Below are 18,622 nucleotides of genomic sequence, written 5' to 3' on the forward strand. Positions count from 1 at the left end.
AAAGAATCGTAGAGAGCGTCGACTTCATAAGTAACCTCTATCGGTTGATTGGTTTCATACAAATTGGTGCAAGGGACAACTTTTTATCAGAAGGAAATAATCACTACGGACACCAACGGATAGAGCTAAGCTCCTACGTTGTACGACCCCTCCAAGCCTCCAAGGACCTGGAATTCTACAAGCTCAGGTGATGGCGGCTTGGGACCGTCCTATATCCAACAGTAGACTTCCGTTAGTTGATGATAATATTATGAACAACTTCATTTTGAAAGGGGTTAAAAGGAAATTAGGTAACTTTCATAGTTATAAGAAAGTGATAGTATATTTTAACATAGCACGAATTACAAGATGCGTGAGAACATTACCCAATGCGGTAAGAATTATACAGTTATCAGTTACAAGTGCATGTAATTGTGCACGGACCCGATCAGCGTGACGGGCGCGTCCACGACACCGAGCAGGCACGACACAGGATATGGGTAGTGGTGTGCAAAAGGTTGTTAACTAGGGTAGACACTATACGTACGTATATTGTATTATCAATATATTCCCGACCGAAATGTTTCTTCTTTTTTCGGCCTCGGTGGGCAATCTCATGGTGAAATTGTACCCAGGAGATATTATAGTACACATGTGTGTGTCGTTGGTCCAGTGGATAGTTTATCTGGCTTTGGATGATAAGGTTCTGAGTTCGAGTCCTAGATCGGGCTATGAAATATCGTTTTATTTTCTTCTAAAAAGTTATAAGCAACAAAAAATCTCCGCCCGTTGTTGGAAGTTGGCGCCGTTATGCCACTTGCCTCAGATTGCTCGTTAAGAAGTCTTTTTTTTTTATTCATTGCAAGTTAGCCCTTGACTACAATCTCACCTGATGGTAAGTGAAGTTGCAATCTAAGATGGAAGCGGGCTAACTTGTTACGAGGAGGATGAAAATCCACACCCCTTTTGGTTTCTACACGGCATCGTACCGGAACGCTAAATCGCTTGGCGGTACGTCTTTGCCGGTAGGGTGGTAACTAGCCACGGCCGAAGCCTCCCACCAGCCAGACCTGGACTAATTAAGAAAATCTCAATCTGCCCAGCCGGGGATCGAACCCAGGACCTCCATTTTGTAAATCCACCGCGCATACCACTGCGCCATGGAGGTCGTCGTGTCGGTCCCGGTCATTTCGATTAACATCGGATAGTGATAATAATAAGTAATAAAATAAACGGCTGTTTATTACGGTACGAATATATATTGGTACGAAGTTCACCGGGTCAGCTACTTAGCAAAAAATTTTGGTATACCACCACATTGATCTAGGTATTGACTTTAGAATATGTATAAACGTTAAGATAATTATTTAAGGTCACAGAGATCTAATCAATAATTTGCCCTTGGTAGTGATACTTTGAATCTTCTCTAAGTTTATAGGTTATCATGGATGCATTGAACACATTTTACCTTATAAACAACTTAATGTAACAACGTCATATACATATATTAAGGGAATGTCCTCTAATTATGAAATTATTAGAGGACTTTCGCGAATCCATAGTCGTAATTCATTACCAAATACCTCGAGAGCAATACCTACATGTAGAGACAACTAAATAATCAATCTATTGAGAGATTTTTTGGTAAAAAATAGCCCAAGTAATCTAACCTAATATTAATGTAAGAATCTTATAAGTATGTCTAGCAGTGAATATCGACCAGCTGGCCTATTCACTAGTTTGGTCTTTAGTATCAACTTAACAAAATATACATTAAATCAATTGACAAAATGTAATCTACCTACTATAAGATATCCACCAGTAGGCACCGGATGACATTTGTTACATAGAATTTCTATTTCGTATATGTCAACTAACATACGTCAAAGATAGTGAATTAGTCTGCTGAATTTTGGTCCCTTGGTTGGTTCTAACTTAGAAATTCTAAGGAGTAGGAAATAAAAACAAAAGAACTTAATCTGATGATTATTATCTTTTATTAGATAAAGAATAATATTGTACATTTTTTAAATTTCTAAGACTGTTCTTGACCAAAAAATATTTTACAGTCCTACGAATTCACATTTTTATAACATTTGTGTAAAGGCAGACAGTGTAGAGAACGATTTAACTTATTGTTGGAAAGTAACATTTTATTGTATTATGGTATCACTATTAGTCCAGGATCCGAGGATCATTTTCACAATTGATTACCATCAATTTAATAGCTTTATGTTAATCATACGCTCAACTTTTATATTTACGAACATTCTTGATTCTGGTAACTAATAGGGTAGCCAGGTAATGAAAACTTCTGAGTATAGGAACTACATAATGTGCCACGTTATTTGTAGGACAATGTGGCAATTAAGTTGTATAAGGTAATTTTCATTACCTAGTGAAGCTACCAGAATCAAAAATTTTCGTAAAGCGTATCATAAAGATGAAGATACTCATGGAAAATTAATTTGTAATCAATTATAAAAATGCTCCTCGGATCCTGTTATAAATAAGAACTGAGTGCCTAGTGGGAGTTTTCAATGTTTTCATACTGCGACGATCGCGATAACGTAAACGTGAATTTCTAAGGAATTGAAACAGCGCCATCTAGTGGCACTACTGCACAACTGTATCAATTCCTTACAAATTCGCGTTTACGTTTACGCGAACGTCACAGTATGAAAACATTGAAAACTTCCACTAGGCACTCTATAAAATTAAATAACGCGAAAAGGTATGCGTGATCGTAATATAATAAACTTTAATAAGTAGGTACCTAGTGTTATAAGATCATTTTATAACGAAATATCAATCATGAAAATTTAAAAATGAAAAAAATCTATTTATTAGAACATAGACGCCAACGACAATAGTTCAGCAGCAAAAGATTTCATTGAAATTTACTTAAAATAAATACTACAATAGACAATTAAATTTTTTTTTAATAACTTGTGATTTTATAAAAAATATCGATTCGATGCACACACCAAGTTTTATTGTTTAAAGTTTATTATATCAGCTTGCTTCACAACACCGACATATTATAAGGCCTGGTTCCAATACATTTGCACCTAAGTTACATTACAGTTAATAACTCCAGTGGATATACTCATTGAAGGTGACCTCGTAAAATCCTTGTTTTTTAAGAAACATTAATAAATATTATTATTGTTTCATTTGCTTTATAGGAAGCCAAAATTTTGAGAAAAGTAAATAACACAAAACAAAGAGCCTAGTGGCAGTTTGATACTGTTACTATCGCGTTAGCGTAAACGCGGATTTCTAAGAACATAAAACAGCGCCATCTACTGCACAACTGTTTCAATTCCATATAAATTCGCGTTTACGTCAACGCGATAGTAATAGTATGAAAATATTGAAAACTCCCAGTAGGCATGCAGTTGTCCGTTTGTTTATCAATCAATCATCACTCAAATTCTAATATAGGTATCTACATCTTGACAGAAACTCTGGGCTGAACGAACTGCAATGAGAATACCTATGATTTGTATCTATAATAAGCTTTGCCTGTCCTTTTAAAATAAATAGTTGTTTTCATAAAAAGTGTAGAGGCAACCTCAATCAGCGTTCCCACTGGAGTTGGATTATTTCAATAGGTATTTCAATTATACAATATTTTAGTTTACTTATAAAAGTAACACCTACTAACACAAATCCATCACAATTATTTAGAATATCAGTTGTTTCCATTTCGTTCTGGTTACTTTATCTATATTATATTATAATATTTTATCATTATTTAACTACGCAATTTATCTAATAAAATAATCTTAAGTTAAGTTATATTAAAATAGTAGAGTCGATTTGTCGATAAAATCTGTTTTTATTACGATAACATTACAATATTATTATAAGAAATGAATGCATTTATTTATATTATAGAGATAGATTTTTCAATACTTGACAACGATAATTTATTTAAGATAATAATATATAATCTGTACTTATCCCTTTATAATTATCGTTCTTTTGAAGGGCTAACCGCTATAATTTAATTACAATTTAGATTTGACTAGATAAATCAGTACCTATAGATTTACTTAGAGTTATATATAGCTTTATCGTAAGATCGGTACCTTCACCATCGTCAGAACAATCAAGCTTTTAAACCATTTCTCTTGCGAACAAAAAAGGAGTGTAGGCTATAAAAGTTTGATGAATTGACTGATATTATGGAATTGTAATATCCATTTTTTTCATCAAAATGGTAGTATAGAGTTATTTTAGATAACACACCCTTTAAATTAATTTCTGGGCGTTAGTAATCATTCGATTTTTTTTCGTCTGTATTGTAAAACTTTTGGTTCAACATACTTACGGCGTAGGTTTCGTAAAGTTAGATTTATATATTATTTTAACAGAAAATTTTCATAATATTGTTACAACTAGCACAATATATTATGGATAGTAATTTTTAAATCACTTCAAAATTCAACGAGCCAATTCTTATATTCCTCATCCTTCTTCCTCAAAAATAAATTATGTCTATAAAATTTCAATATATCAGGTTTCCTTTTTTTCGTAAATAAATTAAAACATTTCTTGCTCTGTTTCACTAGATTTCATTAGATTTGTTTCACTAGTTTCATTCAGCATATTTTCATACTAACTACCTACCAGTGGCGAAGGATAAACTCTTGACGAAAATATGCCGTCCCAAAGAAAAGGAAATTCATACCATTTGATACAAACTCCGGTTTCTCATACATCCATACAATATTTCTAAAACATTTCTAAAAGGTAACCTGGCGGGAATCGGCCTGTATCGACTCTTCGCTGCTGTTACCTACTTATTGTAAGTTTTCTGTGAAGTTCTTAAGGAAGTTTTACTTCTTTCGTTTGTTTTTAATATTTTTAAGGCAAGTTTTCATTTTGTTTTCAATAAATATCATACAAGTTACAGCCATACATTTAAATACCAATTTTATAGTAGCAATAACATTGAGCTGCGTCTGCTTTGTTTACTTTATATTTACATGGAATGCTACATTATATACAAAATTTCAAGTGAAGAAAATCAATATTTTACACACTAGGTATGCACTTGGGTTGATTTTAATTTTAATTCTGTAGTAACAAGTACCTACTTAGGTTTAAGTTTTTGTATTTAAGGAATTGTTATATTATATAGATTTCGTTGCAGAAGGTTGGTCGAATGAAGTTTGTTTTTTTTAACAAGTCTATATAAATTGCAAGAATTGTTTCTTTTGCTATTGAATGTTGTTCAGGAAAAGTTGAAAGTACAAAAAAGTAGCATAATAATTTAAAATTAAACAACAGTTGTAATACAAAAGTGAAAATGTTGATAGTTTCAAATCTAAATAAAACTGAGTATAACTGTGGATGAAATTAGTGCATTTTATATATTATGAAGTATTTCATCATTTCCCTCGATATTACTAGAGATCAATTCCATAGGACACGTTTTATATATGATGATTACCTAGTTACAAAAAAAATGTGGATTCTACATTTTTTATAATTTAAAAAAAATGTAGTAATAATAAAATGTAGGAACATCAACAGCTTATATTCGTTCACACATATTTGTATTATTCTGATGGAAACAGTTTAACCATTCTGTCCCTATCAAATACCTACATACAATTCAACGCATTTTTTCATATAATATAATTATTAAATATTTCATTTATTTGTCTGCTAGGTAGATATTTATTTTCTTGCCATATTTTATTCAAATATTACAATAATTCTAAATAAGATGCATGAATTACAAGAATCCATGCTTAGTACTTATGTTCTTCTCTACATTTTGCTATGAAACTATGAAACATATGGAATATAGTATTTAAATAGTAACTGTATAATTTTATATTGAGCCATTTTAACTCTTAATATAGGAAAGTTATTTACATAAATAAAATGTCGTAATTTAATAATGGTAAAAGGCGTGATACCGTCATATTTTAAGCACTTGTGCGTTTAATACTGACGTACTAGTACCTATATCTAAAATTCGATTATTCTAGAGTACTTAGATGAGAGATTTTTTTTAAAACATTTGCAAGTGGATTATAAAGTGCAATAAGCTCTGACTAGCTTGGGCAAGTCAGTTTTAATATATCAGAATGTTTAGTGTCTTTAATTTTGATTCCAGATATCAAAATTAACATCAATACGTAAAAATAAATAAAAATTGGCCATTTTATTTCATTATTTAATTTTTTCAAAATGAAGGCCACATTTAAAACTTTTACATAGATAATCAATAGCTCTAATTGCAGAAGACAGCGTTAGGAACGACCCCTCATATTTTATTTTAAGTTACCACTTAAAACTAGTTAGTGTTACAAACTGAGATTTTTGACAATGACTTTAAAGTAAAGGCCATCAATTCTTCATCATTTTGTGCCTGATGTTGCTAAATTCATATAATTTACAGGTTGGCCACAATTTGAAAAGAAATCAAAATTGCCGATTATGATTGTGATATATTTTTCAGGCTAAACATTTTTAAAGTCCCTTTTTAAGTTAATCCAATAAATATACAAATCATTTCTTTCCTGGCATAGGTACTGTGGAGCATACCTACACTTATAATATTCTATCTTTAGCAAAAGTAAGACCAAAGAGGCGAGAAAGACAGTCAGAACTGAATAATATTTTTTTTTAAAATTATCAAAACTTCTGGAAAACTTGATAACTTCTGGGCCTGTAGCCAAGTTACACAATATCAATCTTTCTACAAGCAGTAACGTTTTAAGAACTAATAAATGTATGGGCATGACATTCATTGTCGATAGGTCACGTCACGTGATAACCTATCCATCGGATCATTCCCATACATTTTGTTAGTTTTCGAGGCGTTAGCGTTCGTAGAAAGAGAATTACTGACTGTGTAACTTGGCTACAGACGCTGTATTCACAGCTTTACAGTACATTATTTACAACAGATAGGGACAGAGATAATACTCGCTTGCTTTCACAATTACTTATTAGCGACCAGTATGTTTATGTAATTTATATCGTCTTGTTGGCTTTACTTTAAACGAATTCATGTTTCTTGGTGTGTTACATATTCGATACCGTTAATTTTCAGATCCATTATCACACATTTTAAATCCACTTTCATTTACCTAAAGTTTCAACCGCTCAGTCTATCTCGCATACTATAAGTGGTGAGATTCTACAATACGAATGAGTACTTAGTACGTGGGTTCAACAAACTATTTGTTTTATATATTATATACACTAGTGATTTGGTAAATGGATTCATTGCACGCTCGGCGGCCGCAGCACCGTGATGCATATCGACCCGCGTAATATGCGTAATAAATCTATCACTTCGGGGGTTTTCATTGAAGTCACGTTTTCGTCATTTACCTGCAAACAAAAAAAAGAAGATTACCCACACATACCGCTTTTATATTCATTATAGAAGCCTAGTGCCTGTACTTTGAATAAAAGCAACGATCATTCATCATCAGTGTCAGCCGATGGACGTCCACTGCTGGACATAGGCCTCTTGCATGGACTTCCAAACAAAACGGCCTCGAGCCGCCAGCATCCAGCGGCTTCCTGCAACCCGCTTGATTTCTTCGGTCCACTAGTGGGGGGTCGACCAATACTGCGCTTTCGGTGCGGGTAATTGGTGGTAAGGAAAACCAAAGCTTTTCCTTACCACCAATTAAATTATATTAAAAAAAAATGAGAATTTGAGAGAAAAAATGTCAAGAATGAATAGGCATTTTTGGACGAGCACATTTTACCATAAACTGCATTATTGCTTACGATCAGGCGTGACTACAGTTAAGCGTACAATATTTAAAAATATTAATGATTTTTTTTCATGGTCAATAGACGTAACTACAATAATGCACGATGGAAAACAATGATGAGGTCTAAGATGGAACGCGCTTGCCTAGAAAGTGCCTATTCGGTGTTGCCTTAAAGGTGTTTAGATTTATAGGTCACAGGAAACACAGGCGCCGGAAGAACGTTCCACGCTTTAACAGTTGGAAAAAAAAGTTGAAACGAAAGGTTTGGTGCGGATCGTCTGGATGAATGATAATGAAGATTAGTGCTTACTTGTAGGATGACGTCCCCGCGCCTCAACCTGCCGTCCCTGGCAGCAACGCTGTCACTGTACACAGCGGAGATGTAGCTCTGGCCCGAATCCGGATGGCTCTGGACACTGAACCCCAGCCGGCTGTTCCAGCCGCGGTTCAGTTCCACGGTCACTATCTGCAACGTACAAACTTCAAGTTATTACTTTCTGATTCTGTGGGAATGACCTTCACTATCGACAGGGTCACGTGAACAAGTTGTCGATCGGATCTGTCATTCCCGTACATTTTGTTAGTTTTCGAAGCGTGAGCATTTGTAGAAAGAGAATCTACGTGCCACATGACTAACGCCCCTATACAGGGTTTTGGAGTAGAAGCTCTACCAGTCTACACACTTACACTACGCAAGGCACACACGTACACACGTACACTTCGCAAGACTTGCAAGGAATATGTTCTACAGAAGGCTCTATCAACATGAGAAGTATGTGTTAAGCCTGATGTGCCAGTAATAACAATGGTAACCGCCAACCATACCCTTAAAACCTGCAGTGAAATTGTATCTCTCGGTAAGCGATTAAAACGTGAGCTTCTACATCAAGTGGCAATTATTTTGTATATTTGTGTTTATCTTACTTGTTTAATTCAACCACAGAACAATGCTTTTTGTTCTTAAGATGCGCTTTGTATTCGTGATTTCAACAAATATAATATGTCATTCATAATTAGTCGATCTATCAGAAAAACTAATAAGTACTAAAACTGTCTAACTGCTTATAAGGTGTTTTAAAGGGTCATACCGTAGGTTCTGTGCTAGAAGCCTCTACCGGTGTTTCAGGTTTGATGTTCTCCTTCTGGGCAGTATCGATGTCCGCAAGCACCGGTTGGGTTTCTACCGGGAAAGGTTTCACTTTGCGCTCGTTTTCTGGCGACAATGCTACACCTTTCCATTTCTTCAAACCATTACCTGTAACATTTGAAAGGTATCTTTTTACACTTCTAATTCGTAGATAGGTAGTACCTACGTAGGTAGTAAGTGAAACATATTGTAGTTATTTCAAACACTTAGGAATAAGATGCTAAATGGATTTGCATAAACTAGTCTATCACATAGAATTTCTGGAAAACAAGGTTTGGCAAAGAATGACTAACTATCGCAAGATGGTCTATGTAATAAGCCCCCCTACTCAAGTGAAAATGTATGGGAATGATAGATCTTGATCACGTGACCTGTCTATAGCAAAGGCCATACATCTTTCTAATTAGAAAGCGTTAGCGATCGTAGAAAGAGAATCAAAGTGCCACTTGGCTAGGGGGAAGGTATCAACTCAAAATTCGACAAAGATTTTCAAGGATGTTATCTCCACCAAAATATTACACTGTTGCATTTTTTACATGTAATTTCCATCAATCAAATTACAAATTACAGGTATGATACTCGTAATATTACTTGATATCTATAAATGTATACAACAATTATATGTATTTTTTTTTTATTCTTTACAAGTTAGCCCTTGACTACAATCTCACCTGATGGTAAGTGACGATGCAGTCTAAGATGGAAGCGGGCTAACTTGTTAGGAGGATGAAAATCCACACCCCTTTCGGTTCCTACACGGCCTCGTACCGGAACGCTAAATCGCTTGGCGGTACGTCTTTGCCGGTAGGGTGGTAACTAGCCACGGCCGAAGCCTTCCCCCAGCCAGACCTGGACAAATTAAGAAAATCTCAGTTTGCCCAGCCGGAGATCGAACCCAGGACCTCCGTCTTGTAAATCCACCGCGCATACCACTGCGCCACGGAGGCCGTCAAAATAGCATAGAAGTAAAGTTTATGGTGTTGTAGGGGGGTAGAATTGATTTTGATAATTCTTTTACCAATACAAAACCACGTTATTTGTGAGTGTCATAGGCTATATTTTAACCCCGGATTCCCACGGGAACTACGCGGGTGAAACCGCAGGGCATCTGCTAGTAACTTACATAGATATACTTAGTTCTCACCGTCGTCTTTATGTCCATCTGATGCACTCTCACTGGTCGTAGTGTGTAATACGGCGCTTAGATACGTTGGGTTTGAGTGTTTGAACCGTTCATCACTGGACAGTTCTGCGGGCATCGATACTGGCTCGTCCGAGTCTACGGGGAATGCTGGTTCACTAAACCGCTGCAGAGTTATGTCCTCCTGGTACACGTTTGGGGCATCTAGCGTGTCATTGTCTAAGTTATTTAGCTCGTAACCATGTGGCGGCACTGGAAATTGATATATAGTTATTTAAATAATTATGTAAAAAGATGATTTTTTTATATTCAAACATTTTTTTTTGTTACAAAAAAGCCTTTTGTATTACAATGATATTATAATATAAAAAGCTGCTAATGTTTACAGTTTAAGTTGCTCTTTTGCTTCAATAACGTGATATTAAAAAAAACAAGATTACAGGCTATTTTTTAATTTAAGAAAATCGTGTCAATACTAACGTGTTTTTCAACTTTCAAGCTATGTAATCTTTAGGTTTTCAAACCAATTACTTGGAAACCTTAGTTGAAATTAGTTTAGACACGAACATTTTTTGAAAGTAATGAAACAGCTTCCTGTAAAATTGTGTTTATCGAGTTATCACGTTATTGAAGCAAAGAGGAGCACGCAGAATAAGATTGAATGTTTGAAGGAATTGATTATAATTGAATATCAACATAGGTATTTACCCACTTAAAGACTTGAGCACTACTGGAGTAAAAGCTTTACGTGAAACTAAAAATTTATAGGCATTTTTTTAAATATAATGTAATGATAGTGCTGCCATAAATAGATCGTTTGTAAAATCTCAGTTACATCCATACTAATATTATAAAGCTGTTTGTTTGGTTGAATGTGCTAATCTCAGGAACTACTAGACTGATTTGAAAAAAAATCTTTCAGTGTTAGATAGCCCATTTATTGAGGAAGGCTATATATGAATTATCTGTTTTGCTAAGGGAACGGGAACCACTTGGGTGTATCCGCGCGGCGTTTGCTAGTATAGTAATAAAACGAATTAGGATTTTGTGCATGTTAAGAGTCCAAATTGGCCCAAAAATATTTTTTTACTTTTTGTACTTATCTAGTTATTTATTTACTTATCTTTATTGTTATATTTCCATGTACTCACAAAGTTACGTAAAAGCATCAATTGCATATCAACAAAATCTTACTAACTTTTCCTTTTAACAATAGAACAAAAGTTTTCACACGTAAGGTGTTTAAGACACCTTCAATCTATACTATCTATACTAATATTATAAAGCTAAAGAGTTTGTTTGTTTGATTGAACGCCCCAATCTCAGGAACTACTGGTCCGATTTAAAAAATTCTTTCAGTGTTAAATAGCCCATTTATCGAGGAAGGTTATAGGTTATATATTATTCCCGTATTCTTACAGGAACGGGAACCACGCGGATGAAACCGCGCGGTGTCAGCTAGTCGCATATAAGATGATACTAATACATTTTAATGATTAATGAAAACTTGGAAAACTAAGTTAGGGCTTGCATTTCTACTTAATAAATATTAGTTATTAATCGATGTTGATATTTTTGTGAAAGTGTTTGTAAATTTAAATTACCTACTTTGATTCCAGAATTTAACATAAAAACTTCTCAAAAAAAAAATCGGCTGTAAGTAAAGTCGGTTTACTGACGATAGTTGAAAGTGACAACGTCATAAGAAAATACTGATAGAATGGTTGCATTTTAAAAGAAAATGTTCTTTTTCTAAAACACTGTTTAATAATCTTCATACACCAGAATATACTTTATTTCTTGTAAAAAAAGTTGCCAACCCTAGAGCGAAGGAACGACGCATGACGTCATCTTTTTTCGAGTGCTGCACACTCGAAAAAAGATGACGTCATGCGTCGTTCCTTATATCCATCGAATTATAAGACGTTGTCACGTCAAAAATTTATTTTCTGTTCAATAATAATGTATTTAATATTAATTCGCATTAACAACACATAAAATACCTATGCCGAATAACTTACCTTTAATTAAACTTAAATAAAATAACAAGTTCAAAAGACTAAACGGTCGGTGTTGAAGTTCTATATAAATATGCTTGCAATGAATAGAATTAATCTTACATTATCTACTTAAATGAAACAATGTATTACAGAAGTAGTGTAAGCTGTAACTAATGCTAAGTCGTTGATTAAAACTGTTGAATAGTGAACAGTATCGAACTATGGTGCTTTATGGGTTTGTCCAAGCGTTGCAAAATCCTCCAGACCGTCTATTGCTATTGGATTGGTATACAGGGGAGTGCTGGCTGACGACAATCGAATCTAATATTATTGAATTTAAAAATCCAATTACCCTTTCATATTAAAAGTTACTATAATAGTATATTGTTTTAAAATTTTAGTTTGATAGAAGTAGGAACTTTAAGAACGCAAATGAAATATTTGCGTATATTTGTGTATGTATGTTTGGATGTTTATTACTCTTTAACGCCGCTACTACTGAAGTTATTTGGCTGAAATTTGGAATGGAAATAGATTTTAATCTCTTAACTTAACTTTTTATCTCGACAAAATCCATGGTTTCCCGAGATTTGCGAAAACTGATGATTATGATGATATGAATGTTTGTTATTCTTTTACGCCTCGACTACCGAACCCAATTAGCTGAAATTTGGTATTGAGATATATTATAGCCTGGATTAACACATATATTACTTTTTATCCCGGAAAAATCTATGGTTCCTGAGGGATTTTTGAAAAACTGAATTCCACACGGACGAAGTCGCAGGCGTCTGCTAGTATATTATAGAATTTACCGAGAGATTCATGTGGTAAATATAATATATAATTGTTTTTGTAGTTCTCATTATTAGGTATAATAAAAAGTTAAAGTCTGCGTTTATTATATTAATGATTGTTTTTAACAAATTAATTTAATCAAATAATTAAAAAAAAGAATCACTATGTGCAACAATTAATCATGAACACTATCAAAACATAATAATTGACGATTTTTAGTAAAAATCGTTTGATAGTCTAATTCCTTGGGTATACCTACCTACTCTAAAGATTAGAGTAGAAATATTTAGTAACGAAAGTCTTCAGCCAGCGATGAGACAAAAGGCGAAATATGGGAAGGCTTAAAATGCGTGAGCCGACAGAGTCTCACCTGTCAGGCTTAGCTTTTGCTTTCTACAAGTAGGCGGAGCCGTGGGGCTGACAAGGACTACCGCCCGGGGCCGCTTCGCTTCTTCAACGGCGGGGCAATCTGGGCATTCGATGTAACAAGACTCTACGGCCCGTGGTTCTATGGCCCGAGGTTCCATGGCCCGAGGTTCTATGGCTCGTGGTTCCATGGCCCGTGGTTCTATGACCGTCGATCCGATGGAAGCTGACCGTGCCATGGTCGAGCGACGCTCAATGGTCCCCGAACGCTCCCTTCCGGACATTTCGGACGAGCATTCGATGGTTTGGGAACGTTTGAAGGTCTCAATACGTTTTGTATGTTGTGACTCTAGCGTTACGTTGCAACTTGGCAAATCTGTGCGGGAAAACCTACTAGCTTAGATATTGCGTGGTTATAAGAGTGCAGTGTACAGTGTAGACAGCTTGCTGGAATAACCATTAGGTATATAACTATTCTAAACTGGCAATGGACTTTCAGAATGGTTATTGCAGCAATATTGTCATATATATACAAACGTGTTTATAACTATATGTAGGTACTCGTATAATGTACAAGTACTTTGCATAGGTATGTGTTTTTAAACAATTATAAATTATACATTGCAGACAAGTGCGTGTAACACATGGCATTACAAAGACTGTAATAATTATCGTAATACTTAATATTTATAATTTGTATTGATAGGGTAATAATTGCAAAAAGTATCCAAAAAATTTGGACGTGAGCAAAATCAATTTAGGTACTCATAAAATATGATACCGAGGCAGAAAGTATGACCTAAAAATCGTTTGCAAAGCTGAATTTCAACAATTTCGTGTTAGTTCTCACAGCTGTTGATATCGAAGCATTCCACTAGAAATGACAAGCTTTTAGAAAATAATTATCATTCGACATATTACCAAACAAACAAATATGAAATATAGGTCTTCATTATCGCCAACATTTGCCCAATAAATTGGTTTGCGGTCAAAATAAGCATTCATTTAAATCAGCATTCCGCAGCTTGCATGGAGGGTATTTACGATTGTTTGTTGACTAGAATTTATGCACGATAGAACACCAGCACCTTCAGTAAATTTATTTCATTGTTTGTGACAGATATCGTTATTTATTTCTATAAATCGTATATCGGTATGAGTTATTTGTACACAAATCTCCCTAACGATTGATTCAGATGAATGGGAGTATAAAACAAGTTTTGCGTTTCTTTCAGTGTTCAATATGATTTATGAAATTCGATACAACTATCGTATTCTTTTTGATTTAGATTTTTGTATTTGTTATTTTTAAAATGTATTTAATTTCAATTTGTGGTAGATTTAGAATAATATTACCATGTGTGGGTATAATATAGGTACATTTAAAAAAGCCCGATAGGTATTGATGATGATAATCCAAGTTTTTTCACCTTTATAAGGCCCTAAGGTGAATCTCGGTCAAGGTACGCTTGAATATACCAGACGAGAGTAACGAACGACGTTCAAGAATTTAGTAAATTTCTCCCCGTAGAGGCACTTTAGTAGTCCTCCGTTTTCTTGTTTATTCCGCATTTGCGTGCCAATTGCATTTCTAAAGCTTGATAATTCTATGTAAAAGCGTCTACACACACGAGGCAATTTATGGTAGCGATTCTACGAAACTGAACGAACGATCTAGGGTCAACTTCACCACAGCCCCGACATCGCTACTGATTTTAGAGCCGTATGTAGGCGCTTTAACAGTTCTCTTTCCCAAGGGGGAACTAGGGACCTGGATAATAGGATCCAGGTCCCCCTTGGGAACCCCAGTATAGCCGAATTAACCGTGTTCCAAAACGATTACATAATTGTGCACAAATAAAGAAGGTTAATAATATTTAAAATATAGGGACTTTCAAATATTATGTGCCTTGGCTTGTTTAGCTTTTAAACGGCCCTGCTACGTAGGTAAAGGAACAGAATTTATTGCCTATTCCGAAGGCATATTTGCAGTAAAGCGACGCCGAATAGATATTATTTGCGACATACCCGCCTTGCCTGAGTGGCGACGGAATAGTATCGTTTTGCGTTTATGTTGTATTTTAGTACGCTATCAAACCATTGTAAAATAAAGTCTCTATTTTGCCATGCGTTATACTCAGAATACAATCAGTGATTCTGAAAATCGTTGTAAAAGGAAGTTTCATGTTAGACAATAAATTTAATATGTTCTCCCTTTATAACGTGAAAGAGTTACTACAGTAACATGTGAATTGTCTAATATGAAACACATATCAGTAAATACTTTTTACACTTTTATATAAATCGATAAAAGAGTGATCGTCGACTTTTCTTAAGCTTTAAGAGAAAGAAAAGAAGAACACACACATATACATATTAGTTTATGTATAGACAAGAAGCTCAAATACCGTTTGGTTGTTCGTAGTGGTTGTTGTCTTTGGTAAGTTTCCTATGCTTGCGCGGAGACAGGCACGGGGATCTGGAGCCGTCTCCAGCATCAGGCGTGAGGCGACGCGCCGCCAGGTCACAGAGCATTGACACTGCTTCCGCTCTGAAAGTTTTTAGCAGATATAGTTAAGAAAACAATTTCCAAGATTTCATACGTCTAAAACCGCTGGAGAACCTATATAAAGGCAACTCAAAAGTACTGTTTGATGTCCGTACAGAAAGCTTTATATCTATCTTTATAGCAGTGGACGTAAATTACTGATATTAATGACGATGATGAAATAAACCTTAGCTGAGTTTGTTGTGGGCTCTTCTCGGACCAAGGCACGTTTGGAACCCTCGTAACTTTTATTTAAGTTTTAACTATAATTACCACCATTAAATGAAATTATGACTTAATTTGAAAATAAATGAATTTTGAATTTTGATGATAAAGCAAAAAAGGAAATCTTTATAGGACTTTGTTGTCTGCCTGTCTGTACCTATGAACAATTATTTTTTGACAGAATTTTGTGACTGCTGAAAAAGTAATAGGAATTCAGGGAAATAATATTATACGCTATGTCGCTGTCTTTACCACTCTTTTTCATAGCGGATCTACAAATTTAAGGTGAGAGAGGTAATTGCAATTAGACAAATAGTATTCAACTATAATAATCGTCCGACGGATTAATGGTCACGAAGCAGAAGGTTGTAACTCCATCAATTTTTCAATTCCGGGCTGCTACTGGAAATTTCACGGAAGAAAGAAAAGCTCATTACTTCATTACCCACGATCACATGAACTCAAGGCTGACCACTAGACCAACGACGCAGACGATGAAAATTTGTAATTGCAACATACATGCTATGCTTGCTTGTCTATGCCTGTTTACCTCAATGGTGGTTTGGGCTTGTTGATTGGCCCGTCGGAGTCTGTAGGACCTTCTTCCTTCGGCGACATCGGTGACAGAGGAGTCGCGGCGTGGTCTCGGTATAGTCGCAGGCGCACCTCGGAGCCGCACGAACGCAAAAACGCGACCGCTTCCGCGTGCGACATGTTTGACATTGGTGTGTCGTTGACCTGTAAAGAACTTACCTTTTATAACAATTATAACTTGACGCTTGATTCTGATGTTAGGTTCTGATCTAACCGATACCTATCTATCGTTATAGTCCAATGGATATGACCTCTGCATCAGAGTGTGGATTCGAATCCTCTCCAACTTTTCAGTTGTGTGCATTTGGATCTCAAACGGTGAAGGAAAAACATCGACAACCTGCAAACCAGAGAATTTTCTCAATTCTCTGCTAGTGTGAAGTCTGCCAATCCGCATTGGGCCAGCGTGATGGACTGTTGGCCTAACTTCTCTCATTCTGGGAGGAGACCAGGTAGCCGAATATGGATTAATAATTAAGATGATGAATACCTAGCCGTTATAATACTATCCTAATTTTTGTTTTTCTCTTTTCAGTTCATTACGCTTAAGTAGTCAAGTTTTTTGTTTTTATAACTCCTCCTTCTGACTGATAAAAAAAACGTTATTTACTTGCTACTACCACTACTAGGTATATATCGATACTAAGCCCACTTAACGTTGTTAATGCGCAACACCGAACACAATAACGTCAATGTCATCTGTCTATCAAGTGCAAGTCAATTCAACGTCAACTGTCAACTGTCATTCTCTACTCTGTATCTGTAATTAATTTTCACTAACTGAAAAGAAATGTACGCTTCAATCAAAATTAAAATCACTGAAGATAATCCTGAAATTTTATTGAAATTACACAAATTCAACCAACAAGAATAAAAAATCACATTCTCCTCAACATTTTTGGTCCTTCGAGCCGGATTCGTCGGCGTCACGATCAAGATCAAGAAAAGAAGATCGAGTCGGGCAAATCCTTTGTTCACAATTCACTAATTCCCTCCCTTTACCGTTCTCGTTTACCCTTTTTCCGTGTTAAATTCTTATTAAAATATACTGGACTTCGCTTCTTTACTGTAAGTACTTTTATAAACCTCCATAAAAATGATTAGTGACGAACAAAATGTGAATATTCCACGATCGCCACATAACGTCAAAATGGCGGAACTAATTAGAAAACGTGGCACGTACAAAGGGCGTCTTACTATTTTTGAAAAATTCATATCTAAATTCGACTTAACTAATACTCCATTATCACCAATTCAAATGTCAGAAATTAACTTGAGATTTAAATCCATCAGTAGTTTATATAATGTATTTAATGACTTACAAACACAAATCGAAGAAGCGTGCCGGGATGTAGATTTAACAAAACAATATGAAGAAAGAGAAGTGTTTGAAGAACAGTATTACAGAGCTTTAGCCTCCGCAGAGTGCTTAATCAAACTTAATGACGCTGCTTCTAGTTCTAAGTGCACCCCATGTGGGGAACACTCAAATAAGCCACTATCTATTAAGTTACCGGACATCAAATTACCGACGTTTGATGGGTCATATGACCATTGGCTAGAGTATAAAAACTCCTACATAACTATGATCCACTCACGCACAGATTTAGACCCCATACAAAAATTTCATTACCTGAAGTCCTCGCTCAATGCGGCAGCATTGCAGGTCATCAGCGCATTAGAGTTCACTGCAGAGAATTATGCACATGCGTGGGATTTACTTCAAAATAGGTATAATAATAATCGTTTGCTAATATATAACCATGTCAAAGCTTTGTTTTCCATTACATCCTTAAATAAAGAATCTGCCCCACTAATTAGGAAGTTAATTGATACTATTCTTAGAAATCTTAGGGCTCTGAGTACACTAGGTGAGCCTACTGAATCATGGGACACATTAATTATATACTTAGTTGTAAGTAAACTCGACCTATCCACTGAGCGCAAATGGGAACAACATAAAGGGTCTTATAATTTAAATTCACACCAAGAATTAAACCCAGTTAAGCTAGATCATTTAATACAGTTTTTAAGGGATAGGGCAGATGTTTTGGATGTTTTAAA

At 35.2% G+C, this 18,622-nt stretch overlaps 1 protein-coding gene across 4 annotated transcripts in view; it reads right to left on the reverse strand.

Annotated features, from left to right (window-relative positions):
• Nucleotides 1-1,953: 1,953 nt before the first annotated feature.
• Nucleotides 1,954-18,622, reverse strand: part of LOC112047259 (uncharacterized) — a 145,501-nt gene continuing 128,832 nt past the window's right edge. For 3 of the 4 annotated variants that reach the window (XM_052883355.1, XM_052883353.1, XM_052883354.1), the window contains 7 exons: nt 16,515-16,702; nt 15,600-15,742; nt 13,196-13,567; nt 10,031-10,279; nt 8,828-8,994; nt 8,050-8,205; nt 1,954-7,344 (listed from right to left, as the gene is read on the reverse strand). In XM_052883355.1, the coding sequence (XP_052739315.1) occupies nt 7,234-7,344; nt 8,050-8,205; nt 8,828-8,994; nt 10,031-10,279; nt 13,196-13,567; nt 15,600-15,742; nt 16,515-16,702 (1,386 nt within the window). In that variant the 3' untranslated portion in view covers nt 1,954-7,233. The remainder of the gene's footprint in view (nt 7,345-8,049; nt 8,206-8,827; nt 8,995-10,030; nt 10,280-13,195; nt 13,568-15,599; nt 15,743-16,514; nt 16,703-18,622) is intronic. The other variant, XM_052883356.1, reaches the window with a different exon arrangement.

The sequence above is a fragment of the Bicyclus anynana genome, chromosome 9 (genome assembly GCF_947172395.1).
Source record: "Bicyclus anynana chromosome 9, ilBicAnyn1.1, whole genome shotgun sequence".
NCBI classification, from domain to species: domain Eukaryota; kingdom Metazoa; phylum Arthropoda; class Insecta; order Lepidoptera; family Nymphalidae; genus Bicyclus; species Bicyclus anynana.